Genomic DNA, 27,962 nt, shown 5'->3' with positions numbered 1-27,962 from the left:
TTAATCTGTTTCTCCCACGTTCGCCTAGGTTTTCCTGACTTCTCTTGCCCTCCACTATGATGCATTCAATCCTTCTTACTGGGGCGTCATGTGTCTTTCTCTGCACATGTCCAAACCATCTCGACCTATTCTCCCGCATCTTCGTGGAGAGAGGTGCAACCCCTAACTTCTCCCCAAACTCTTGGTTTTTTATCGTATCTATCATAGTATTACCACACATCCACCTCAACATACGCATTTCTGTTACTTCCATCATTTTTTCGAAAACCTTCTTTACTGGCCAACATTCTGTCCCATACAATAATGCCGACCTAATTGCAACGCGGTAAAATTTACCTTTTAATCTCCTCGGAACTTTTCCCCGGTTTCCGCTCGTCACTTAAGTCAACCCGCTTGTATACGATTAGTAACGTCTCCATCAATCTCCCCATTACTCTGAATCATCGATCCCAAATATTTGAACTTGGATGTACATGTAACAACTTCTCCCCCTATGGTCACCTCTGGCTCCCCTATCGATTCTGTCCCACTGAAATTGCATCGCAAGTATTCTGTCTTCGTACGACTTATGCGCAACCCCTTACCCTCCAAGGCTTCCCTCCATTCTTCCAATTTACTATTAACCTCCTCCTTGGTTTCTGCGACCAAAACTACATCGTCAACGAAAAGCGTGCACCATGGTACAGTTTTCCATATGGATTTAGAGATTTCCTCCATAATGAATGTAATAATGAAAGGACTTAGTGTTGATCCCTGATGTAGTCCCACTTTAATTGGGGAAGACTTTGTCATACCCATCGGTGTATGTATATTAGTCGACACTCTGCCATACATATCCTATATTACCTCAATGTACCTTCGTGAAATACCTTTTATTCTTGAGGTTATCCCAAACGATGCTTCGTGGTATGTCGTCCTACGCTTTCTCCAGGTCAATGAACACCAGATGCAAATCTTTCTTTCGCTTCTTATACTTTTTCATCAATCTCCTCGAAAAATGAATTGCTTCGGTGATTGATCTTCCCGGCATGAATCCGAATTGGTTCTTTCTAATTATTGTTTCTTGTCTTATTCTTTTCTCGATCACTCTTTTCCACAGTTTCATAGAGTGGCCTAGAAGTTTGATCCCTCTATAGTGTGCTAACCTTTGTTTTTACACAGTGGGATAAGTATGCTAACCCTCCATTATTCTGACATCTTACTAGACCTCAAGATGACATTAAAGAGGTTAGTATTGACAATGAACGATCCTCGTAATTAGAAACCTTTTTTTTGGATGAGATAAAGTCAAAATACGAAACATATATGCTGATAAATACGTTAGTCAAGCTATTCAACTCATGTATGAAAATCGTTTCACAGTGAAACCGTCTCACCCAAGGATTATGCATTGAAGATTTGTTATTATGTTAGTTAAAGCAGGTTATTTTTTATCATTTAAAGTTACGATTCGATTTTTGTCAATCTCTCTTGTGTCTCTGAGCCTGTAAAGTAGAATTATGAATTAACTTGATAGTAAAGAACCTTCAAGAGGGATATACTTGCAAGGTGCAGAGTCGCTGATGCCAATGTGATTAATTAACCCCATTGGATTTAAATGGTTCAATAAATATAAAGTTCTCCATAATTATTTAAAAAAATATTAAGTATACACTCTCACATTAAAAATTAAATCAAAATAACATGAAATATTTATATTCAAGATAAAACCTCACTTAGAAAAATTATCATAGAAAAATTATTAGAATATTATAAACTTTAAAATGTACTAAATTCTCAACTAAAATACCACATTGTTCTAAAACATTTTTTTTAGACTTTCTTATTTTTTAATCTCATTCCTTATTCACATTTTATTTAAACAAACAAAAACTAAAAACTTTTATTAAGCTAAAATTTCATTCCAATTTTAATTTATACGGTGTATTGACTCTAAAATCGACTACAACTTTGATTTTTGACCCATCCGCCCCTAAAACTACTTGCCTCATGTGGGTGTTTCTGGTGGACGGTGATACACCAAATTGGCGAAGACAACAGCAAGTGCAGGAGAAGGAGGAGAAAGAGTGAAAATGACAACAGAGAAGAAGAATGACGAACAAACCCAAGTCTTGCAGAAAGTTTCCCACACTCTTTCTTACGTTACCTATTCTAAAAACGTCGACCAAGTCATTTTAGCTCTTCATTCCCTTGCCATTCTAATTTTCCCCATTGATGCTTCTTCTCTTTCAGGTTTCATATGAATTATCCAACTTTAATTTTACTCTTAATTTTGTTTATTTTATAGGGTAGGTCTAGGGAAGGGGAGAACTAGGTGAGAACGGAATTAGAATCTTGTTGGGAGAAATTGTACTTGCTCCCCAGTTTATTGTACTAGAATCACCCATTGATTTGAAGCATAGAAAATTTTTATTTTAAAATTTTTGTTGTTGGAATTTTCTGTTTCTTTGAATTTGTTAGTTTTTTCACTTGTTTTTATTGAATTTTCTTTTGGGTATAGAATTTAAGGATTGAATGAAAGGAGAAAATAATGGGTTAACTAATGATGTTGTATATGTATGTATATAAAACAGGAGCAATCTCAGAGAGATACAAGGATCAGGTAATTATCATACTGATTTGTTAATTAGGGTTTTACTTAGATTCTTAGAGTTTTTAGTACTGTAAAACTGTTCATTTAACATTAATACTAGAAGAAAATTGTTGTTAGTCCTTGGATTCTGTCAAATTTGCTACTATCTCTTAATTAACCAGAAGTATGATCTTAGCATTTGGTCATGTTTGAAAACAGCTCAATCAAGTTGAAGTAGTGTCTTTGAGTGAGAACAGGAACCAACTGTGGGAACTTTTCTATAAAGGAGTCTCATTTCCTACACTGGCTCGCTTTTTGATTAATGGTATTCTTCTTTGATTTTTTTTCCTTTCTTAATGTAATGCAATGGTTCTTATTGATGGAGGGTATTTGGTAACTAGAAGTACAAGAAGAGGATTATAGCCTAATTGACTCATTTAGTTTGATAAATCTATGTAATAGTGAAATAACATTAAGCAAGGGTGCATTTGTTTATGCAGTTTGTAATTTCTTGGAAAACTTTGTTGCTTGAATAAATTAGAGAAGCTTGATCTGAGGTGAAACATTTATTTGCTAGCTTTTCATCATTCACAACATGATTCATAGTACAAAAACAAGGATCCATCGTAAATTGTAACTTATCGGCCACATTGTAAATGTTTTCATATTTTTCAGACCCGTACTATGTGCATCGTAAAGGTGTAAAAGACTTGTGTTTTAGGCAGTTTCTAGCAATATTTCATGGTTTGGGTGATACATGGCGGTATGCCAACCACATCACCCCCATCACGCATCACCATGTCTGTTACTGCAATTGCGACCATTACCACATTTTTGCACAAGGGCATGATTATAATTTTTTCCCCTTTTGATTATTTGCAGATGTTGCTTCCAATTGGCTATCTTGCTTCCCTCTTACAGCAAAAAAACTGGTCTATGATGTTTTTTTTGTTAAGGGTCTCATGATTGAGGTTGTCCAAGCCTTGATTCCTTCTCTAGACCACAACTCTAATGCTGTGAGATCAAATGCTGAAAGGTGGGTAACTAAGCTGCCGTTGCTTATGTTGGATTTGTTATTCATTCTTCTTATTTTTCTCATAGCATATAGTCATTCTCCTGTAATGTTTGAGGGAAATTTGTCTATCATAAGATGCAATTTTGAATTTTCCTACTGTCATATGACTTACTAATTTCCTTGCGAATCGCGAATCAAAAAAAGCGAATTAACTGGCGAATCATGTTACACTGGTTCACTCAGTTTTCTAATTTTTTACAGATTAGTTGAACTCTGCCTGTTAGAAAATGAAGGTGCTCTTCAGTTGGTGCGAGAAATGGGTGTTTACCGAGAATCCAAAGATAGCTCAGATTCTTTAGTCAAATTGGCAGTTTCTAGAGTGGCCCAGCTTCTTGCATCTGTCCCTGACAAAGCACGGCTAGGAGCTCCTAAATCTCTTTCATCTCAGTATCCTTTCATATCCAAGTAAACATGCTCTCTGCTTTACGGTGCTTCCAAAATGTGAACATTGAGATTTTTAAAATCACCATTGTTCAGTTTTTGTGTAACCGTAAAAGTAAACAGTATATGTTCCCTATATTTATGTGATTAGATTACTGTGGTCTTTGTTTGTTCTTAACAAAGATTAGTTTATTTTTCAAGAGCATCACTATTCAGCTTCTGGATGGTGCAGAAGAAAAAGGCAGGAATTTATATGCTAAAGAAGTTCTATTTCGTGGCTTTGATGGGGATGGCACCTTCCATTTTGTTGCAGAAATGTTTACTCGTATCTGTCGACGTGGATCAGCTGGTAAAACAAATTCTACTGACTTAATGGATTATTTAACTTGCTTTGAATTATGTTTTTTTTTGTTGATGACTGTGCCCCAGAATTGATGCGATCAGTTAATTTAATGCTTATTTGGGGTGGGCTCACCAAAGTCCATAATCTTAATGTAGGGCTAAAATGGAAAATTTTCATTGGGAAGCAGAGATATTAGCTAAGGTTTATTTCAGCTGAAAACCTCCCAATGTATCTTATTGAACTGAATTGCTCTTCTTATTTATTATTCTATGTGCCTGAACTTCTTAACCTTTACCATATTCTGAACTTACTAGTAGTATTCTTTTGTATTTTTCACCATTAAGCTAGTTTTGAGTATATGTTGTTAAATGTCTAATGTGGGAAAACATGACACTTGTCCCTTTGAGGGGAATATGATTGTTTGTGCAAGTCCACCAGCACACTACTAAAGAATTCTGTTTCCTGTCAAAGAATAAATTCACGGTATTATATGGATGGAGAAAAGTTTTTGCTGCTTTATGCCCAATCTAGATTGCTATAAAGCCTACCTTTTGGCAACTTTCTAGCGTCTATGAGTTTGAAGAGTCCTAATTGTGGCACGATTTGTTGTAGATGATGTCTTCATATAAGCCTGTTTACTGTAGGATTTCTTTTCTACTTCCAATATTTGAACTTCTATTGATTTTCTTCATGGTAATAGACAACAAATGAACATATGATCTGAGTATCTGACAGAACTGTTAAAAAACAAACATTTACGCGCAAGTTTCTTAGCCAAACTGCAATCTAGCTAAAATCTTAGGTGCTATAAAAATCCCATGAAGTTGCACTTTAATGGAAGCTACTTCCGCAATTTCTGGAGTTAGAACCATTGCGCAAAAATGCCGTTTTGGTCATGGTAATGAAACTGCTTTCACGATAGTTTGTGGTTGCCTCGGTCTATATTGCTTTTGCAGTGAGCTCAAACTTTTAAATACAATGATGCTGTGATGCTGGCGATGTTTTGCACTATGAGTAGAACTTCTTGAAACTTTAATTTCTGAACCAGAAATTGGTACTTTCCGGGAATTTTTCATTTTTCCTATCAACATTATAATTATGTAGATATTGATGTTTATAAGCATAACATTTTAAGTTAAACAGAGTGCTAAATATCATATTCAGTGCTGACTTGAGTTGTATACTGCAGATTTGCTTGTAAATGAGACGGTCCCCCGAATTCGGGCGCATGTAGGAAAACTATTATTGTCCGATAAGGATGTAATAACTGAGAACAGTTTCAAGTCAAATTCCACATTTCAGTTTTGGTTCTTGATGATAGAGATCATTAGAGATACACATGTTGTGGAAAAATTGACTGAGCAAATCCTGCGCCAGCTTGTTGTTACATGTACAAATGACATTGAAGCATATTGGATAATATGGATATTGTTTCATCGGTCATTCCAACATCAAACACATGTCAGGTGAGAGCAATATGTCTACTAGATATAATTAGTTAAGGTTGAAATTTGGATGATTTGATGTGGTATTTCTTGTTATTACATTTATATTTTTGTTTGATTTGTTTGCTTTGGTTGAATAATGAATTTATAATTGATGGTATTTATTGATAACTTGTAGTTATGCGCTGAAAACCTATGTCAAATCCATCACAGTCTCATATAAGTATGGGCTCTTGACACTATATTGGAAACCAAAATGATGCTTAGCGTTTATAAAATTGTTCTGTCAAATATTTATGTTTTATTTCTAAACATACGTCAATAAAGTTTGCAAGTGTCATGGATAAGAATGGATGTATTGATATTATAAATGTGCAAGTATTATGTTCCCAATAGTATTTACAAGCTAACTTGTTTTTGTCATCTATTTTCACCTCAGGCTCATATTTATTGAGAAATATTTACTTTCGAAAGTATTTCCTTTCCGTTGCTTGAGATGGATACTTCAGTTTGCTGTGTTTGGTTGTCCATCTGTTGGTGGCAAGCTACTGAAAGGTGAAAACAATCATGTTCTATTGGAAGCAGTCCAACGTGTCGTAAAAGTGTGGTCCAAACGGGAATTTGTACAATCGGCTTCACTGGAGCAACAAGTTTGTATCCTTTCTGGAAAATGTCTGAGTACTTTTCCTTGTTCTTTCTGTTTCTCATTATTTTTTTTTCAATATTTATTCTGTTTTTTTCCCAAATCAATTGAGTCCGTTGATGAGTTAATTTCAGAATTAGCACATTTTACTTTCTTGTCATAATTATTGTACAAATGGATTATGATGGCAGTATGATCAATGGTGCATGACATCACTGAGGAAAGGAAAATAAAAATATGAGCATGTAGAGCGATATTGGATTGTTTGTATTGGTGAAACATAATTCGCTAGTTAGTTCGCCTTTTGGATTCGCGATTCGCTCAAAATTGTTAAAAAATAACTTAAAATCGACAATAATCCGCTTTTTTTGATTCGCGATTCGCAAGACAATTAGCGAATTATGTACACTGGTTTGTATAGTCTGCCATTGATGGGACTACCTCTTGTAAAGAGCAATCCATTTTAGGTTGCCATTGATGGGACTACTTCTCTTGGTAGTTAGCACAATACAAACTTCGCAAATCATGAATCGTGATGGATTGGTTATAGACAAGTTGCTTATATTTTTTGGACAACTTATAAATTGTTCATCTAAGTCTAGGATTGTACTGATTTAGTGGCTCTCATTTTTCCTCACTATTTGAGCATCCGTTTTACAGGGCCCCATATTGCTAACAATCCATTCCTCTTTCATTTATTTTGCTTCCTATGATTTACCTTAACTTAAGCTGCAGATGTTACTGCTGTAGCAGGACTGTTGCTGGAGAATATGTCGAAAGAAGAGCTAGACTCAAGCAAGGATGTTATGCGCTCAATCCTAGAAGGAGTTAGCTGTACGCCTTGAATCATGAATTTTCTGTTACACCCTGAATTGCTTACCTTAGAGTTTATCGTCTTTTTTCTGACAGGTAGACTGGAAAACCCTGATGACTTAATCAGACGAATGGCTAGCAGTATCGCACTTATTTTTTCTAAGGTAGTCGACCCAAAAAATCCTCTTTACCTTGATGATAACTGCAGAGAAGAAAATATAGACTGGGAGTTTGGATTGGCGTCCTCAAATGATGTTTTGACTCCTGTTAATGGAATTTCCAAAAACCTAGAGAAGACGGCAAAATTGAATAGTATTGAACATACACAAGAGCTAAGCCATGTAGATATCCGTGAGACAGGCATCAAACCGAACTCCAGAAACAAGAATCCTTTTGGGTTTAAGTTGGTTGATCCTGATGAGATTGTTGATCCAGCATCATTAAATGATGACCTTGTCTCTGATGAAGAGTTGGATGATAACATGAGTGAAGATTCTGATACTTCAAGTGACTCATCTTTACAGCCTTATGACTTGACAGATAATGACACTGATCTTAAAAAGAGGATCTCTCAGTTGGTGGATGTTGTTGGGGCCCTTCGAAAGACTGATGATCCTGATGGAGTAAGTCTTCTTTTTTTTATACCCAATTGTATATCTTGTAATTATATCCTCATCCAAGGGTGGTTCCAGGCATGTGCAAGGTGTCCAGGGCCCTCGAATGCTTGTGTATCATTGTAGTTTTTGAATCAATACAATATCCATTACATTTCTCATACATGATATTTCACACCCTTGCTACACTACATTTTATCAATAGATTCTTGATGTTATACTGTCTAGATTAGTGTGACAACAGTCCTTGATCTGTCAGTGACGAGAATCACTATTGGAGACGACCCAATTATTACAGGCGCCTTGGAGGACTTATCTGGAATACATGTTGAAAAACAAAATTTAGAACCCCCTCAATATGTACCTTTGATGGCAATACACCGTAGTGATAGGGAACACTAAAGTAGCTGCCCTGCTATACCCCAATCTATTACACCTTGGCTGACTTATCAGCGTGGAATTACTATTTCTGCCTTATTAGTTTCTTTTTTAATACAGGGACAAGAATACTAAGCTTCATGTTAAAAGACGATAAGGAAGACACAAATCTGTCTGGACTTGACACCACATATATATGTTCAGAAAGTTATGCTTCTGCCTTGCTTTTAATGCAGGTAGAAAGTGCTCTTGAGGTTGCTGAAAAGCTCGTGCGAGCATCGCCTGAAGAACTTCGTCATGTAGCCAGTGATTTAGTAAGAACTCTTGTGCAAGTTCGTTGTGCTGATACAGTATTAGAAGGAGAGGAAGACTCAGCTGAAGAAAAACGGCAGAAGGCGTTGGTTGCATTGCTTGTGATGTGCCCCTTTGAATCTGTCACTGTTATGAACAAACTTCTATATTCTCCTCATCTGGATGTGAGCCAACGCATCATGATACTTGACGTAATGACAGATGCGGCCCAGGAGCTTGCTATTTCTAAGGCTGTTCAGAAAAAGCAGTCAAAACCACTGATATCGTCTGCATCTGAACCTCAACCGTGGTTCTTGCCAAGTAGCAAGGGCCCACCTGGAGCTGGTTCCTGGAAAGAGATTCCAGATTCACTTCCTTTTTCTCAATTGAATTTGACTTGCCGATTCGAGAGAGAACTTCCTTCAAAAGCTGTTGAAATCAAAGGGAAAACACGGCGATGGGGTCATAAACCAGCAAATTTGCAGGCTACTGAGATTGACTGGTCCCAGAACAAGTTTCCCCTTTATGCTGCAGCATTTATGCTTCCTGCTATGCAAGGTTTTGATAAGAAAATCCATGGAGTTGATTTGCTTGGAAGGGATTTCCTTGTTTTGGGGAAACTTGTTTATATGCTTGGAGTTTGTATCAAGTGCACTGCTCTGCATCCAGAAGCTTCAGCTTTGGCTCCTCCACTTCTGGACATGCTAAGCTCTAGGTATTTAATGATTTATCAAATAAATAACTTACTTCCCCATCACAATTTGTTGTCTCTCTTTCTGAAAATCTTGTTGAATAAATAATGTTGGGACGCATAGTGCAAAATACGGTTTTGGTTACTGTCGCGGTTACAGTCACAAAACGGATTTTGCTGTCAATACAAGTGATTTCACGATCAATGTGACCTATATTTGAGTCACAACAAACTCAAACCTTTACGATAATGTCTGATGTTCATCCTTGTTTTTGCACTATGGTTCGGAGTTGACACAATCACACAATACCAAAGAGGAAGGGGGTGTTTGGTAGTTGCTTTTACATAGGCTTTTTGGTTGGCTTTTGGCGTTTTGCTTTTTGCTTGTTAGTTAGTCAAACAGCCAAAAAAGTGTTTGGTAAATGACTTTTAAGCCAAAAAAAAGCTACTCCAGTTAGATTTTTTTGTTGGCTTTTGGCTTGTTGACCCACTTTTTCTCTAATAAACAGTCAACAGTCAATACTTAAATTTACCAAACATCTCCATAAAGAGCCGACTTTTTTAGTTAGCTTTAAAAGCCAACAAAAACAGCCAACATTTTTAGTTGGCCGAACAAGCCAACTAAAAAAGCCAAAAGCCAACAGCCAACGGCCAATTGCCAAATACCCCGAAGTAAAATGAAAAAGGGAGCATGTACATTTTTCAAGCTTTACATAAGATTGCCAAGTGAAATGTAGTAATGAGAGGACTTCCTTCCTACTATGCCTTCAAATATATCCCTCTACATTGAGATTTCTCGGGTTATATGCTCTTTTTTGCCTGTGTTTTTTAGTCACAACAAATGGGTTTACTTCCATGCAGAAAGGTATGCCACCACAAGGAAGCATATGTTAGAAGATCAGTCCTGTTTGCCGCATCATGCTCTTTGACAGCACTTCACCCATCTTTTATAGCATCTGCCTTGCTTGAAGGAAACGAGGAAGTTTCTAGAGTACTTGAATGGGTTCGTACATGGGCCCTTCAGATAGCCGAATCAGACACTGACAGAGAGTGTTATACGGTGAGTTACAATGGTTTGTCAAACTGGTTGAAATAATGAGGCCCATTTTTTACAGTTGATAAACATGTTTCAATTGTATTAACGTTCTTTTTTGGACACAGATGGCCATGGCATGTCTTCAGCTGCACGCTGAGATGTCATTTCAAGCTTCTCGAGCACTTGAGTCTGTCGAAAGTAATCCAAAAAAGAAAAGCATCGGATTGCCGTCTAATCTGTCAAAGGAGGTTATCAAAATTCCTGGTTCGAACGGTTTATTTCTTGGCTAATTGGGCTTTAAGTTGGTTAATAGGAAGCTTTAATATACTGTACAGTTTTCAATTTAGTCCTGTTGGAGTTGATACCAGATACTTGCAAGCGGCACATCACATTTGACCGAAATTTTTTTTATGTACATACATAGCCAAGTAGACCTGGTAAAGTGTCATGTTGAGTCGAGTTGGGGCGGGGTAGTTGTGTTCAATTGTTAAGAGGTTAGGGATGGGATTTTTGAAGTGGTTCATTAGTGAGTTGCACCAATTATGCTGCCATGAGTCCATGACTATTTGTTCGGTTTTAGGAGTGTTTGGTTGTACTACTTTGTGCGCACAAATGTCGGCAAATTGTTTCGGATAAAACTATGTTAAATTTATTTAAGTGAGAATTATAGTTGTTCAGGATCAATTATAAGAATATGTTGTCCAGTGCTTGGAAAAGCTCCTTTGATATTTAAGTTAGTCATGTGCATAAAAAAAAAATAGAAAGTGATGTGATTGATGCAACATTTATAAAGACTACTGATTCTATGAATGTAAACTACGTACTGATATTTAACTTTGGATTGGTTTTGGTATGCAGCTCTAAGATTTTAGAGATTGTATTTCCAAATTAGAGTATTTCAATCATAGCCTTTGATAACCGAGTATAACCATATTCTAATACTCCATTATGCATTATCTAAATATAAAAAACTAGAAATAATGTTAGTTTTATATTTTTCAATAATAAATAATATTAGGATATACTGGAAATTTTGTACTTGAATTTATCTCTACTAGTTGTCACACTAAAAAAACATGAGATATAATAATGAAATTTTTCCAAAGTAATGCTCAAATAAATTATGTTTACTAATCTAGGTTTATTTTTTATTTCCACTCTATAGTTCACGTAAATTTTGAATTCACTGAAAAATTTGGAGTGGATGATACCGTTGCGGTTCTTTATTACGTTAAAATGCTGACTCAATTAATTAAAAAACGAATATGCTCATCAATTAAAAAACGACTAGCAACTTTTATCTAATATTAACTCGATCGATTGTAACTTGTAGTCGAATTCTATTTGAAAATAATGCACGAACTCGATCTGTACCCGGTAAAGCCGAACTAAAAATTAACTGATGACAACCCTAGACCAATTGATACTCGACGTGAACTTCAAACGACATCGAAACGATGCAAACCCGATAACTAGAATAACGTGACTACAACCTGACCCGTGTGAGATCCGTCACAGCACATATCCGATAAACAACCAACTCGAAATCGAATCGAATGATACCCATAAAAAATCTACCCGATAACATAAAATCAGAAAAAGGAATCTCAACAAGAAATTACGTGTCACATATCGCGCAGAACTTTCTTATACATTCTCGTACTTTAACAAAACACATTTTCAATTCAAATTACCCCGTCTTCTATTAAACTTGAGAGTTGGGACCCATTCTATTAAAATTGTCCCATTTTTTATTAACCACTCCACTTTTCTTTGTTTGTCCGCCGATTGCATTGAGCAAAATCGGTGAGACAGAGTGATCACTGATCAGGTCTCCGGCCTCCGGTCTCCAACCCACAGAAAACCCCGTCAAAATTCACTACTCCACTCTCATTTGTCCAAAAAAGTTCAACTATTCCACCATGGCAATATCACCGTCATCATCTTCGAACATCTTCTCTATATTCTCACAAACTCAAAATACTAAAACCCAATTTCCTTTTCTCCAAAAAACCCACCTTTCATACCCTCTTTCATGTCCTTTAATCTCTCTACAAACCTCAAAAAATCCCAACAACCAAAATGGGTTATTTATAACATCAATGGGTACTTACAATGTTCAGATTATTGTAGAAGAGAATGAACCAGAAGAGAAGCTGATTAACAGGTTTAGGAGACAGGTTTTGAGAGCTGGTGTTATTCAAGAGTGTAAAAGAAGAAGATGGTTTGAAAATTCTCAGGATAAAAGGAAACGTAAGTCTCGTGAAGCTGCTAAGAGAAATCGTAGAAGGTATATTTTTCTTTTCTTTTAAAAAAGCTATAATCTTTTTGAACAATTTTGGTTGATTTTTGAATGTTTGTTTTGTTTGATCAAGGTTGCAAAGTTTAGGTGGGCATGATTCATGATTGTAGTGAAAAGTTTTGAACTTTCATGATTTATATTTGTTTTTTTTTTAAATTACATTATTTGTATTTGTTGGTTTAGTAGATTAATGGGTTTTTAGTTTCATGTTTGATTATGCAATGGGATTCATGGGTGTCGGAAGGGGTTGATTCTTATGAATTATTTTGTGGTCAGGTTTGCGTGATTGCTAGTCTCCTCGTGAATAAGAAAGAACAAATTATGGTTGATTTTAGATTATTTTTAGCCATTTTGGGTGAATCCCATGTTTAAAAAGCAAATTAGCCGGTGAATTATGAGGTATGTTACACTGAATTGAGGTATGCCAATAAGGTTGTTTTTGTATTGAGTAATTGAGCATGAGTGAGAGTAACATGATGTTTCATATGTTGAGTTAGTTCCTCATTTGAAAACTTGGTACAGTTTTTGGGAGTAACTTTAATTTTCTGGAGACACTAGGAAGTTTTTTTTAGAATTACATAGTAGGCCGAGGAAGTGAGGAAGGGAAGGACTAGGTGAGAATTGAAATCATGACCTTGCTTGAGAAAGTGGTACTTATTCCAATTGAGATGAAACGCGATCCTCGAAATTAGGGGAGGTATTAAACTTAAGCTGAAATAGCAGAACTTTGTCTCTTTTTATTTAAGGCTTGATGACAAAAACTTAAGGTGCATTTGAAGGTTTTGTTCAGTGGATAACAAATATTTGCTTTAGTGATTATTGTGTCAACTTACAATAATCGTTTTAAATGTATGCGCTTCCGTTCCTTAGAAATGTATGTGCTTCCGTTCCTTAGAAATGTATGTGCTTGCATTCCTAAGAAATGATGCAAGGACACTGAATATTTAGGCCGTAAGATGAAACATACTTGAAAGCAGCTTAATCGAATCTTTTGATAACTTGTTACACTCATTTGATGTTAAACTATGTGACTTAAGGTAGAAAACTCTTGTTGAAAAGAGTAAGTTTAGAAAGGAGGGGGAACAGAGAAGAGAGAAAATCTTATTGATGTGTGCTTCAAACTTATTGTAGTATGTGGGTCAAAAGATTGTATACACTTAAGCGCATGTAGACTAAGAAAGCAATCTGGTAAGTACTGGCGGGTAATTTGGTGCCCAATTTGTGCCCGAGTTGTTAGATAAACTTTGGATTTAATACTTCTAAAAAAGACGGTTAAAGATATTAGTTTTGAATTTTTGATGTTTGCGAGTTGCAACTACACTACACCCAATTGTCAAAATACTCCCAAACACCTTATGTACGACGACATTTACTAAATTGTTTATGTGCGGTTAAAGATATGCGTTTTGATATACTGCGACTACACCCAATTGTCAAAGAACTCCCAAACACCTTAAGTACGACTACACCTGCCAAATTGTTTGGTTTTGCATGTTACCACTACACCTAACTAACCGTTTTTGAGTTATTTTGGAGTACATCCTCCTTATATATGTGGTGACAATTAAACCCTTGTCACAAGGATGAAAGAGAAAACCTTCCACCGCAAGGCTAACATATGAAAATTAATGCACTAAGTTGTTGAGACTTGCACATTTGTGATTTTCATTCCTTTAGGACCCTTGGCTGTCATGTTAAACATGGTAACTTCTTAAGTATTTATGAAGTGGATGTCATTGCAATTGTTTAAATTTAGTTGCAGAGAACTAACCCTTAGTCCTTGTGCCCTAAAGTAATGTCAAGATTGCTAACTTAGACATGGGTGATGGGATAATGGGGGCTTTCTTTCGGAGAGGAAACCATATTCTTCTGTCTTTTGGAATTTCTAACATATGGCTGTTTTGGACAGACTAGTAGACATAGGACATTTATCTTCTATTTCATATTTTTCGAAATTTGGTTTATTGTGTCCAACCATGAATTAACCTATGCAAGTATTTGCGGCCCATTTGGTTAATGGTACTAATTGGTGGTAATGGGAATAAAGTATAATTTTCATGATATGCATCATGTCATTTTCATGGTAATGAAAGTTTAATCATAAAAAAGTATTTTTGTTCACAATTTTCCATTACCACCTAATAACACATGTTCAATTGGTAATGCATTGAAATGAATTTTGTGAAAAAAAAAATAAGATTGTTGAAGAAAAATAAGTATGGTCATTTAATTTGTCAAGAGATATTTCTACTAAAATTACACTAACTTTTCATTATAATTCCCACCATTTAGTACCGATTATCAAATGGGCTGTTGAAGTAATGGAAAATCCTACTATATTATAGTTCAGATAATCTTCCTCTATTGTTTACTGAACACTTGTAAACGTTTTGGAAAAAGAGCTGTTTCAGCCTTCCATTATGCTTGCTGAAGAATTAATTTATGGGACAAGGAATTTAGGTACTCTCTCTCAAGTAAATTCCTCACCAACCAATACTAGGGGCGAAGCTACATAGGTGGACAGGGGATGCCCGCTCCCCGATCCAAACATGTAGTATGTAGACCATTGTATTTTTAACTTGACTGTCCTTACTAATTTATAGTATATGACATAAGGGCTGATTAAGTATTACGAGATCAAGTACAGTCCATAAGTCAAAATTCAAAACAATATAAATGAAATTCGAGATTTGTGGTTTGAGATTTCGTGAAAGCTACAAAGTTTATATTTGTAATGGTGTAAAGGTCAATTGGAAACAACCCTTTTATTATCACTAACAAGTGTGTAACAAGGTAAGGTTGCGCACACTCAAACTCCACCCTAGGGTGGGAGCCACGTAATGGCATTGACTAAGAAATGTCCTTATTGCTGTTGTAATAGTATATCGGCTATTTTCTCCCCCTAACCTAAACTTCTGGCTTCGCCCCTGCTCTTATTTGGCATTCGTAATCCGTTAGTCTGATTAGATTTGACACATTACAACTGCGTGCCACGCCTAACTACTCAACTGGGTTTTGCTGTTTTTCGTTTTCCATTTGAATTTGCAGCTGCATTTTACTCTTCCGAGAGAAACGTTTTGATACATGCCCAACTTTTTCATATGTAGGCGGCCTCAGCCTAAAGTTTCGAAACAGAATAATACGGAAACTCCCAAGAAGGAAGTCCATGACTTGGATGATGATAATTGGGATATTCCAGAAGGCAACCTTCCTTATTGATCAAGCTGATAATAATAGCATGTTGATGTTGATAACTGATATGCCGAGTTGCTGACAATAATAGTTAGAGTTTGTAAATCGCTAATCGTAACCAATCCTTTGGGACCCACTTTAGTTCCAGTCATTTCCTAGCGGTGTTATAATATCATATCATGCACCTTCTGGACCTAAGACACCCATGTTTTCTTCGACGATATTGTTTTGAGTTTACAAATGAAGATAGAATATACATTGTTAATTTGTTATGATAGTTTAAAATATTAATATATTAGTTAAAATAAATTGCTGATATTTTCATGTTATGTATGTTGTAATTGTTAGGAATAATTTTCATGTTATATAAATTGTTGTAGATATATAATAGAAGTTTTAGTATTATAATAGAAGCTTATTCGACATAATATAGTTGTATAGATAATTGTTAGCAGTCTAAGTAGTTGTAGATATATAATTGCAATTGTTAGATGTTTATATGTCTAATTAGTATGTGTGAATTAAGAATATTTTGGTAAAAAAACGATTTCGATAATTATTAAAGTATAATTTATTGAGAAAATGAAGAAAAAATCTTCAACTACTTTTGATTTTGAAATGCTATAAAATATGTTAACGTTTTGAAATTAACTACATGTATCTTAAGTTTTGTTACTTTAGTTAATACGATAAATATACTCCTTCGTTCTTTTTTTTTTTTGGTCCAATTTAAGTTTTTTTTACTTTATGAAAAAAAGTTAAATTAGATTTTTACAGTATATATTAAAGATAAAATATATTGATGTTGAATCTTATTAAATTCGTCTAAATTTAAAATTATTTAATTATATAATTTTTATAATTTCTTATGATACGTGTTTAAAAACTCAAAATTTACCCTAAAATGCTACAAAAAGTAAAAAAAAAAAAGGAAATGGAATCAATACTCATTACAAAATTATGCGATTGATATGGTGTACAATTCAAATGGAGTTAATCGACCCGGTTCTAAGCTCTCTTGAGTCTGCACATTCACTCCTAAATTTCACTTGGTTCGCTGCTTTCCCATTCTCCAAGCAAACGCATACAAAATCGACAAACTCCATACTCGGTGACGGTAGCCATGGAAGGTCAAGATGGTTCTCAAAATGAACATCTCATTCTCGCTAATAAGATCTTTCTTCTAACTCATCCCGATGTGCAAGATATCGAGAAAGTTCAACTCAAAGATGACGTTTTATCCTCCGCCAAATCTGACTGTAAGTTTTCTTTCGAATCAATACCTAATTTCTTGCTTTTTTGCTCTCAACTATTACCGATTTATTGTGTTTACTGCTTCAATTGTATTGCAGCTATGGCGTTTCTGTACGAAACCCTAGCAACTAATGGAGTTTTGGATTTGGATCAATCGGTTTTGGATTCAATGCGACAAAGTATAGACGATGAACTTAAGAAGCTCGATGAAAAGTGAGTTTTCTTTTAATTGTTTATTTAAGATTTGATATAGTTTTAAATTGAGGTATTAGGTTTGCTTATGCATTGCTGAGTTGAAATTGCTTAAAACTTGTGGAATTGTTTCAAAAGTATGAACAATTAGGAGAACTATGCTAGGTAGGTTTATACGATTTTTTTGTTGATTGGTTAATTTGATGCGGATTATTTTATTTTGTGCTGTTTTTATTGTGATATATTTTATATAAAAACTGCATATCAAAGAGTAATGATTCAATGATTGATAATACTCAAAAGTATCGTTCCAATATCTGAAATTTGGGCTCAATCATAGTTGGTCAAGCCCTAGAGGTTGAATTGAAGAGACATATGAGGATCATTGCTTCTAGGTTTTCGTTCACAGTTGTGCATTCAACTGCTCGTTTGATCTGCTTCCTTTGAGTACAATTGATAGCAGGTACATAGATCTGCCAGAATGCTGGTAGACTTTGATAGCATTTTTTTTCTGATAGAAAGTTGCGTAGGGTGTGTTTTTGGTTTGAATAATCTTTTGTAAATTATAACAATGTCACTCCTTAACAATAGTGTCTCAGAACAAATTTTTTGAGGACATTTGCCTGAAATTAGTCAGGATATATTGTCTAAGGACAGATGCCATGTTGTAGTATACAAATCATCGAGATATTTATGTTCTGCCCTTTTGATAAAGTGTAAACTATTCATATCAGTGGTGTAGAGAAATTTTAAGCAGTTAGGTAGGAAACAGTATTAAAAAATCTTTTTGTTAACACCTAAAAATCTAATTACATGACGTCTGCTAAATGTTCTCTGTTATGCGATGTAGTGGAGGACTCATAATGATTATACTTTTATCAATAGTATGAGCTTGGTTATTTTGATAATTATTGTTTGATAATAGTAATCTGTATTGCAATTGTATGATTATGGCTGGCCCTGGGTTATATAGCATTTATAATATGTGTGCTGGCCAATGGTAATGGTTGATGTATTTGCTTGTTTTGAGTGGGGAAAGGTTAAGTAGCAGTTGAGTAGCTTGTTTGTTTAATGTGATTTCTCTTTTACATGGTTATGCTTTGTGCATTGATTTAGTATGTTAATGTCTGTAGGATTGCTGATGCTGAAGAAAACTTGGGTGAAAGTGAAGTTCGAGAAGCTCATTTGGCAAAATCTTTGTTCTTTATTAAAATTGGTGATAAAGTAAGAACCTTTTCATTCTATTGTTCCTGACTTCTTCAGCACTTATAATCCTAGTGTTATGCTTCATCAGCGCTCTTAGTTCTTCTGTTATATAATTACTTTATTGTATTTTTTTTCTCACATCATATTTGAATTTAGGATAAAGCATTGGAACAACTTAAGCTGACAGAGACCAAAACTGTTGCAGTGGGGCAGAAAATGGATCTGGTTTTCTATACTCTTCAAGTTGGTTTGTTTGACATGGATTTTGATTTGATTTCCAAAAGCATAGATAAAGCTAAATAGTAAGTTGGTGCATTCAATCATGTCTTCGAACATATCATTGGTTCAGCTTTTGGTTCAGTAAACATCTATTTCTTAAATTGTGCCATGTTTCTTGATTCCAGCTTGTTTGAGGAGGGAGGAGATTGGGAAAGAAAGAATCGTTTGAAGGTGTATGAAGGATTGTATTGCATGGCTACCCGGAATTTCAAGAAAGCTGCTAGTTTATTCTTGGACTCCATATCAACTTTCACAACCTATGAGCTGTTTCCTTATGACACCTTTATATTCTACACTGTTCTTACTAGTATTATATCCCTTGATAGAGTGTCCTTGAAACAAAAGGTAATTTTGTTAGTTTCCCTTCTATTACTTCTATCCTTGTCAACTTATGATTTTTATTATATTATGTACTAATCCTCATAGACATGTTGCAGGTAGTGGATGCTCCAGAGATACTGACTGTAATTGGAAAGATTCCTTACCTTTCTGAGTTCCTGAATTCTCTTTATGAGTGTCAGTATAAGTCATTTTTCTCTGCATTTGGTGAGTAATTATATTATTGGTTATCCTAATAATTGCATTATTCATCTGAATGATGGATTTTTCTTGCATTCTTGATCATTGATTCCCGTGTTTTGGCTCTTCCATGGCTATCCGCCAAGTATGTGTTTGTATCAGTGTATTTGCCAATAGCAGATCCATTTATGCTGAAGGGCAATCAAAAAATTGAAGATGTTTCTATTTATTCATGGAAGGGAAGGGATGCAAATTTACTCAATTTGACTGATATCCAGAGAATTAGTCTTTTGTTTGTTTGTTGCTGCATATATTGGATATTAGTTGAATCAAAGTTCCTTTTATGATATGCAGCTGGCCTAACAGAGCAGATAAAACTTGACCGCTATTTGCATCGGCACTTCCGTTACTACATGAGGGAGGTCAGGACTGTTGTTTACTCTCAGTTTTTGGAATCTTACAAGAGTGTTACCATTGAGGCCATGGCAAAGGCTTTTGGTGTAACAGTCGAGTTCATTGACCTGTGAGTAATCATATCTTTTATACTTGTTTTGGATAAACACTGTTCTTGAGAGAAATATTATTTGAGGGCTTATCAAATTCTGCATGTGTTGAAATTTTTACGGTATATGTGGTGTTGAGAATGTCTGTTAGTGTTAATTTTTCATGGCATGTGTTATGTCAAGTGATTTTTCTAGTTAAATTACATCAAATAATCATTAATATTCCCTCTACTTAATAGTAGTATCAAAATTGTTTGAGGAAGTTTCTTGGTGTAATATTTCTTATGTGTGTAAAGTGGTCTGAATGTTGAAAACTCTTTTGCGTGTTAAGCTGGATTGAGGCCTTCTTGATACGTGACACTCCTCGTCTCTTTTTTTAAATGCTGAAGAACAAAAGAGGAGTCGAAATACTACCTTTTATCTGTTTGGTTAACTGATTTTAGTTCCCTGTTGTACTGGAGGAAACAATTGTTATATTTGAACCAAATGTTCTTTACCTATAAAAACATTTCTGTAACTGCAAACTTTCTTTTTAACAGGGAGCTTTCTCGTTTTATTGCCGCGGGGAAGCTGCATTGCAAGATTGATAAGGTGGCAGGTGTTCTGGAGACAAACCGCCCGGATGCGAAAAATGCCTTGTATCAAGCAACTATAAAGCAAGGAGATTTTCTACTCAACAGAATTCAAAAGCTGTCCCGTGTAATTGATTTGTAAAACCTTTACTCTTAACAATTTATTCGACTTTCTGGAATTTCTTTTTAAAGTCTTATAAGCACATTTTATTCCCCTTCCGTTTTCACTTGTTTGCGTAATGTTTTGAGGAAAAAGCTACTGTAGTAGCTATTTGTAATATTGATTTTACTAATACTTCGAGATTAGAAGAAATTGTGCATTAGCACTTTAGCAGTAACAATTATACTAGCCTTGTTCTTTTACATTTTGTACTTTCCATGTCTTTTTTATGATCTATTTTGGTAGGATTGCTACCATCCAAGAAGGTAATCGTGTAACACATCAAGTCAGTCTCGCAGATGCAACAGACAGACTTTGATTGTTTTAGAAAATACGTTAAATCAAAAAAAAGAAAATTGGGTGATCCAATTAATACGAAAGAACAAGATAATCTTATTTTGTTTATCTTAATTTTAACTTTAAATTGTAAGGTTTCATCAGTAGGTAGAGTTTTCGTTGTTCATAAAACCACAGGTATTTCATACTCATTTCTCTTTCAAAAAAGTGATTACATTGTATCTGTTAAGCGTACGTTGGGAGAATTAACACTTATAGGAAACGAGTTTTGTTGTGTTTCTTGTATGCAATCAAAGATATTGTCATTTGTCATTCATCATTCATCTTCTCAAAAGCACAAGCTTTATTATTGGTTTCTCTTGTTGTAACGTGCCAAGTTGTGTTGTAAGGGTACATTTCAATTCCCAACATACTTGAATCAAAAATTCTTGTAAGAGACGGTCTCTTTAAGAGAATATCTCTAATTAGGCTAACCCGTTATATATATATTTTTAAAATATTGTAAATAGGCATTAAGAATGATGTAAGTAGACATTTAAACATTAAAAGTATGCACTAAGGATATAATACGTAAGCATTAAGGATAATATAAGTAAGCATTAAGAATACGGTAAATAGGCATTAATCTTTAATGGGTTGGGCTTGAAATACGTCTCTCAAAGAGACGGTCTCTCAGGAAACTAGCTGTACTTGAATTATGTAATGCTTCCAATAAAAATATGTACAAACATCAATGTTTTGATTTTAGGATGAATAATATAAATTGGTTAATGTCCTTGGTCTTAGTCCTTCCTGTTCAACCTCATTTGCACCTTAACGATCATGAACGCATGACAAACATATCAGCATTGCTCTCTGAAATGAGACTGTAAGAGAACAGTAAGATGATATTCAGCTCGGAACAGAACCAAGCTAGGTAACTATTTTCCAAGCAATTGCTTCTGTGTTATAAAGATCCATCAAATGCCTCGAGGTCTGATACCTATATAAGAAAATGTAGTAGAATATAATTTCAAGTGTAATGTGTTAAGAAACCAGCTCAATCAAAAGCTTAATCCGGTGGTTGAGACTCAAAATTCTACTGTGCCCACACATAACAGCCTATTAGGCTAGAAGTGTGGATATATAGCAAACTTTCTTTATATATGACCTTCTTGTCACGTTAACTTCTAATAAATATATCAAGGAGCTAACTCAACTAAAAGTTTAAATTGATAGTTAAAGCCTTATAATATGTTATAGACTCCATCTGAATGGCCCCCTTGTTCATGTCAAGAAATTACCTGACATGGGCATTGGTGGCCTTGATGGCATTGGTGGCATTGAAGGCATTGGAGGCATTGATGGCATTGCAGGTCTCCTTGGAAATGGTTGTTTTTCTTGAATTTCAACAGCAACAGCATCTGACAGCAGAAATGCCTTTGCAACAGAAGCTGCATGCTCCAAGCAACACCTGACCACCTACTCCCATATGTGAGAAAGAGATGTCAATATTGAACAGTTTTTCGACACTTAAATAACATGTAAAACACGAAGATCATTTTGTTGTGCGAAATACATGTTTAATGTGATTGTTTTGAAGTAACAGATATCATTTTAATACATCGATAAGCATTGTTGGTTGTTCTATAGCGGAATGAAACTCACTATACCTTTGTAGGATCAATAATTCCAACCTCCATTAGATCTTGATAGCAATCACTTGCAGCATTGTACCCGTATCTCAGGTTATCATTACTAAGAACCTGCGACCGATAAAATATGTGGAGTTAATTGAAGAAATTTATGGGAACAAATTTTGCATATAGCAAATAACAGCAGAATTATATGTAGAACCTTTTGTACAACTACACTGCCACTAACACCTGCATTTTCCGCAATCTTTCTTATTGGGTAAGTCAAAGCCCGTCTGAAGATCTCTGCGCCAACCTGCAGATGAATCTTAATTTAAGCTCATGTTCGGAAAGAATGCTCCTACAAACCTAAAAGAGTAAAAAAGTGAGGATCGAATAAAACAACAGCATGCTGCATTACCTTTTGCTCTTCATTATCAAGCTGTTCTTTGATTTCATCAACCGTCAGTGACAGTCGTAAAAGGGTACATCCACCACCAACGACAACACCTTCTTCAACAGCCGCCTGAAAAGTGTCATTAAGTTTAGAAACAATAAACTAATTTAGAATAATTTGTAAATTAACCTTAAAGTTTAGCACTTTTGCGAATTACAGCCTCAATGTTTATTTTTTTCGAATTCCAGGCCAAATCACAGAATTCGACCATTTTGGTGGTCGGAATTTTAGGCTAAGTGGTTGGAATTCTGTGATTTAGCCTGAACGCTGTAGACTTTGATACTTTGGTGGCTGTAATTTGCAAAAAATAAATATGAAGGTTGTAATTCGCAAAAGTGTAGAACTTAAAGGCTGTAATTTGCAAATTATTCACTAATTAAGAACAAAAACACAAAACTTAATTTGTTCTTCAGTCGGATCAAAGATTACTCGGGCAATATCTTTACGACCTTTGATGTTCTAGGAATATATTGAGGTTCATACAATTATCATTGAGCTCGACAAATATGTAATTGATTAACAACAAAGTACCTTAGCTGCATTCAATGCATCTTGAATCCGTAGATGTTTATCCTTGAGCTCGATCTGTGTTGGAGCTCCAACCTGCAAATATCCATTTCGTTTCACGATTCCTTCACAGCATGCGTATTTCTTATAACCAATAAAGGAACTAATGTTTACCTCAATGATAGCGATACCCCCAGATAACCTTGCTATTCTCTCATGAATTATATTTTGTTGAAAATCACCTTCAACATTCTACAAAGAAAGTAATAGCATATAAACAAGTATCAGAAAATAAATTCGACCTTTAACATTAGACGAGGATGTCGAAAAATTAAGCTATATATTTCGTAGGGGAACTTGAAACCTTACCTCAGCATATGCTTTAAGTTCAGATATTCTGTGTTCAACGGCTTGTCTTGTGCTTCCATCAGTAACAATCAAAGTAGATTTGTTCGTCACTACGACTTTCGTAGCAGACCCTAATACATCCATTCCTATCTTTTCTAGATTAAGGCCTATTTCATCTCTGACTACAGTTCCTGCACAGTGCATAAGAGTAATACTCAAATTGGCTCATGGATGTGCTTTAGGGTATCACTAGTGTAATCGATTTAATGAACTACCTCCTGTTAAGATAGCAATGTCATCTAAGCAGTGACTTTTACGTTCACCAAACGCAGGCGCCTTGATTGCAACAGCTTTCAGAGCACCCTTCAATTTGTTCCTGATTATTGGGGCCAGTGCTTCCTGCTCTATGGCCTCCGCTATTATCAAGATCGGAAAATCTCCTTTAACCGCGTTTTCCAACATCTTAAACACCTCCTTAGGATGAGTTATCTTTTTGTCAACTAACAACACCTGCAATTCACTCATTGTTTTACTATCTAGAAAAAAAAGAATAGAAATTTCGTCAAGGAACCAACTCAAACCAAAAGTTTAAGTTGATAGTTGAAGTCTTCGGATATGTTACACTTACTCTGCTTTTTTTTTTTACTTGCACCATTTTCCTTATTTGGGAGTTCTTTATTACTTGCATCCTTTCATTTATGGTAACAAATTACTTTATTAGCTACTCAACTTTAATTAAGTGGCTCATCATATAACCCTTAAACAAGGGCAATATTGATTTTCTCCACTATCAAACAAAACTAATCACACTTTTCACATATAAACTTTAATTTATCTTTTTTAATCCCCCAACTCTTAATCCCATTATATGCAAGGAAAATTTTGACGTTTTCCTATAACATATTTACTACCTTCATACTTGTGCAATTGTCCTTGGGTGCAAGTAAAAAAGTGAAGGAAGAATATTCTAACACGTTCCCTCACACGACAGCCCTTTGGCAAGAAGTGCGGATGCAACACAAACACTCTGCTTGGACCTAAATATTCCACTATAAATGATGGTTGGATGAGATTCAAATCCCTGACCTCTTGCCATGTCATCTCTAATACCATGTCAAGTAACTAACCAACTCAACCAAAATCTTAAGATGACGGTTGAAGCCCCATAATTTGTTATAGTAATATACTCTTAACAGAATTGGTATATGGTAAAAAAAAAATTATCTACCTTGCAATTGTCATACTCTACTGTCATCCTTCTTCGATCAGTAACAAAGTAAGGGGACAAGAACCCTCTATCAAACTGCATTCCTTCTACAACCTGCAGTCTATTTTCCGTGCTAGTTCCTCTCTCAATTCTTACAACACCTTTTTTACCGACTTTTTCAAGAGCTTCTGCAATCATATTGCCTACTGCATAATCATTTCCTGCACTAACGGCAGCCACATCTGCAATTTCTCGATCTTCAATCTGCATTATTTTCACATCAAAATATAATCGCAAAAACGATAACTTACATCTGCGTTTCTTTCTTTACACACTTAATATACCTCTCTAGACATTAGTTGCAGCTGTGAAACAAGAGCTTTTGCTGTCTTCTCGATCCCACGTGAGATTTGGATAGGATTCCTGCCTGCTGCAGTGACCTTAAGATATGCACCTTTAGTATAGATTACTAAGGTTCTATACAACATTGTGAGCCCTTATCTATAAGGAACAATAAGGAACAAGTCTTAAGACATTCACCCTTTTGGATTGAAATATGATTACCTTCACACCCTCATCAATAAGGCCACGAGCAAGAACTATCGATGTTGTCGAGCCATCACCAGCAAGATCATTAGTTTTAGCACCAGCTTGTCTTACCAACTTCACCCCAACATTCTCTAGAGGATCTTCCAACTCAATCTATAACATTACCAATTAAGATCAAAGAAGTTACTTACTAATTAGATGGTAGTCCCTTTAGATTATATAAGGGCTATTCGTAGCTTAGTATGTCAAAGATCAACTCAACCAAAAACTTAGGCATATGGTTGTAGCCCTAGGATATGTAATCTATAACGTCCCTTCACACAACAACCCTTAGAGTTAGAAGTACGGATGCAACACATGCTTTCTTCATCATAGAGTTTAATGTTTCCACTTGAAATTTGAGATGTGGGTGTAATTCGAACCAGTGACCTTTTAGTCCCATTGACTTCTAATACATGCCAAGAGACAAAATTCCCAAAAGCTTCAGTTTATGGTTGTATCACTATATGTTATACTCCCTCCAGTTCCCTATAATTGTCCTCTTTGGATTGGGCACAAGAATTAAAAAATAGGGAGACCACATAAAGTGATACTCTCATATGGTATTTTGACATAATACACCATCCAAATTTCAATCCATCATACGCATCACTTAGGACATTTTCGTAAATTTAAATGGTTCATGAGAACAATTTGGTAAAAAAATCTATGGCTTAAAATAGAAAGAGGACAATTGAGGTGAACCGACTAAATAAGGAAATAGGGCAATTATAGCGAATTTGAGGGATTAGATTCTATTATTAATTACTCATAATACTTGAAAAATATTTTCACCTGCATTGTTTCATATGCATTGCTATCCCTAATTTTTACTGAACTTAGGCTTCTAATTTGAAATACTACTGCTAATTTATGCCTGGAATATATTACCCTCGTCCCTAGTTGAAAAGCTACAAGGTCACCCAATCCAATTCACTATTACAACTTTTAATTTTTTTGTATTTACCCATATTTAGAAATTATAAAAAGATCATACTATACCAGCAATAGAATTGAAGTGATGATTGATGAATAAAAAGGTTGCAAAGTGAAGAAAAAGATGGAAGCAAAAAAGTAATTAACCTCTTTGAGAACAGTCTCACCATCATTAACAATTCTTGGAGGTCCATACTTATTTGGCAAAACCACATTTCTACCTTTGGGACCCAATGTCACTCCCAACAAATCTCCCACTAGATCCACCCCTGCCTACAAATATCCACAACCAAATTAAAAACCCACAAATTATAGAGAAAGGTAGAAGTATAAAATTGGGGAAAATAAAAACCTGAAGTTTCTTAGTGACAGAACCGTCATGATTAAAGTAAATCTGTTTAGCCATAGCCTTTGTAGTGGTGCTCATTGTAAAGGATGATGAAGAAGAAGAAGAATGTCTAGAAATTGTTTTTTGAGAAATTAAAGAGAAAGGGTTTGGTAAACAAGCCATTTAAGAATTTAATTGAATGAATAAATTATGGAGATTTTCAGAATTCTGCAATTTTGTTTATTCTTACCATGTTTTGGAGATAGAACTAGATAAGAGAGAGTAGAGTAGCGCAGCCCCGACGGTTGAAATATCTTGAGGGGGGTTTTTGTATTCCCTCTAAATTACTTTTGTCCCATTTTATTTCGGCACAAAGTTTAAACAAATAAAGGGGACCACTATAAAATAATATTCTCTACGAATTAATTTAGTTGTCCCATTTTTTTATTTGGCAAAGTCTTTTTAGTTGTCTCATTTCTATTTTTGTCAAATTTTTTTTACCTAAATATCCTTAGTTCACACAAGTAATTACGAATATACTCCCATATACCTTACTTACCCAACTACCCTTCACTATTTACCCTTCACTACTTAGTCTTTACTACTTACCCTTTTTAATGGACCTCACACCATCCTTAATAACCGTACCCAAACAAATGGGACATTTAAATTGGTTCGAAGGGAGTACATACTTAGTTAAATTATTAGTAAAGGATAAAAAATAGAAGGAACCACTATAAAGTAAGAATAAGTAAAAATAATATTATAAAAAGGACCTAAATTAAAAAAATGAGACAAAGTGAATAAAATAGATAAATAAAAGAAAAAACAAAATCATTAAAATAAAGGAGTATGTTTTTTTAGAATATGATAAAGCACGATCAATATTTGAAAAAGAAAATACTTATTTCAATTGAAATACATATAGATTATCTATAATTATTTGTTGTAGGCTTTTATAGTTGTGTTAGACTGCTAGTTATGCTCAATTCCATTTGTTAGCTTGTAGAGAATCGGATTTTATCAAGTGTAAGTTATTTGGTGAAAAATCAAAAATAAAATCAAATTAAATTGAATATTAATTCGTTTTGATGTTTTATCTAATTTTGTTTAATTTGGTTTGAAAAGGGTTTAAATATTTGGTTTGATTTTGGTATAAAAACCCAAAAATCAAACTAGATGGAATTTTATAGTGCTTATAGTTATAACTTATAAGCATG

General features: G+C 34.9%; 4 protein-coding genes across 5 annotated transcripts; 3 read left to right on the top strand and 1 right to left on the bottom strand.

Annotated features, from left to right (window-relative positions):
- The first annotated feature begins 1,907 nt into the window (after positions 1-1,907).
- On the top strand, positions 1,908-11,074 carry LOC130812829 (uncharacterized). Its single transcript, XM_057678443.1, has 13 exons — positions 1,908-2,232; positions 2,574-2,602; positions 2,792-2,897; positions 3,455-3,608; positions 3,849-4,034; positions 4,217-4,377; positions 5,561-5,837; positions 6,256-6,470; positions 7,195-7,293; positions 7,369-7,895; positions 8,501-9,270; positions 10,108-10,306; positions 10,408-11,074. Exons 1-13 carry the CDS (start codon positions 2,073-2,075, stop codon positions 10,570-10,572), a joined length of 3,048 nt encoding a protein of 1,015 aa, XP_057534426.1. The 5' UTR covers positions 1,908-2,072; the 3' UTR covers positions 10,573-11,074.
- A 915-nt stretch (positions 11,075-11,989) lies between these two features.
- On the top strand, positions 11,990-16,212 carry LOC130813886 (30S ribosomal protein S21, chloroplastic-like). The gene is made up of 2 exons (XM_057679789.1): positions 11,990-12,572; positions 15,692-16,212. Exons 1-2 carry the CDS (start codon positions 12,205-12,207, stop codon positions 15,801-15,803), a joined length of 480 nt encoding a protein of 159 aa, XP_057535772.1. The 5' UTR covers positions 11,990-12,204; the 3' UTR covers positions 15,804-16,212.
- Positions 16,213-16,757: 545 nt separating this feature from the next.
- On the top strand, positions 16,758-20,666 carry LOC130812782 (26S proteasome non-ATPase regulatory subunit 6 homolog). The gene is made up of 8 exons (XM_057678378.1): positions 16,758-17,035; positions 17,129-17,243; positions 18,356-18,446; positions 18,585-18,730; positions 18,833-19,052; positions 19,145-19,253; positions 19,581-19,749; positions 20,269-20,666. The coding sequence occupies exons 1-8, from the start codon at positions 16,900-16,902 to the stop codon at positions 20,441-20,443; spliced, it is 1,161 nt and encodes a 386-aa protein (XP_057534361.1). The 5' UTR covers positions 16,758-16,899; the 3' UTR covers positions 20,444-20,666.
- A 676-nt stretch (positions 20,667-21,342) lies between these two features.
- LOC130812781 (ruBisCO large subunit-binding protein subunit beta, chloroplastic-like) lies at positions 21,343-27,073 on the bottom strand. Of its 2 annotated transcripts, XM_057678376.1 has the most exons (14): positions 26,767-27,073; positions 26,562-26,687; positions 25,455-25,592; positions 25,235-25,330; positions 24,912-25,154; positions 23,959-24,193; positions 23,705-23,874; positions 23,510-23,587; positions 23,360-23,431; positions 22,793-22,897; positions 22,595-22,687; positions 22,411-22,503; positions 22,042-22,219; positions 21,343-21,740 (listed from the first exon to the last, which is right to left on the bottom strand). In XM_057678376.1, exons 1-14 carry the CDS (start codon positions 26,923-26,925, stop codon positions 21,718-21,720), a joined length of 1,809 nt encoding a protein of 602 aa, XP_057534359.1. In that variant the 5' UTR covers positions 26,926-27,073; the 3' UTR covers positions 21,343-21,717. The 2 variants fall into 2 exon arrangements, with proteins under 2 accessions (XP_057534359.1, XP_057534360.1); XM_057678377.1 differs by lacking the exon at positions 26,767-27,073 and having other exon boundaries at positions 26,582-26,687.
- Between the last annotated feature and the right edge of the window lie 889 nt (positions 27,074-27,962).

This window comes from Amaranthus tricolor, chromosome 5 (genome assembly GCF_026212465.1).
Source record: "Amaranthus tricolor cultivar Red isolate AtriRed21 chromosome 5, ASM2621246v1, whole genome shotgun sequence".
Taxonomy (NCBI): Eukaryota; Viridiplantae; Streptophyta; class Magnoliopsida; order Caryophyllales; family Amaranthaceae; genus Amaranthus; species Amaranthus tricolor.
This window is presented reverse-complemented; position numbering and strand designations above follow the sequence as displayed.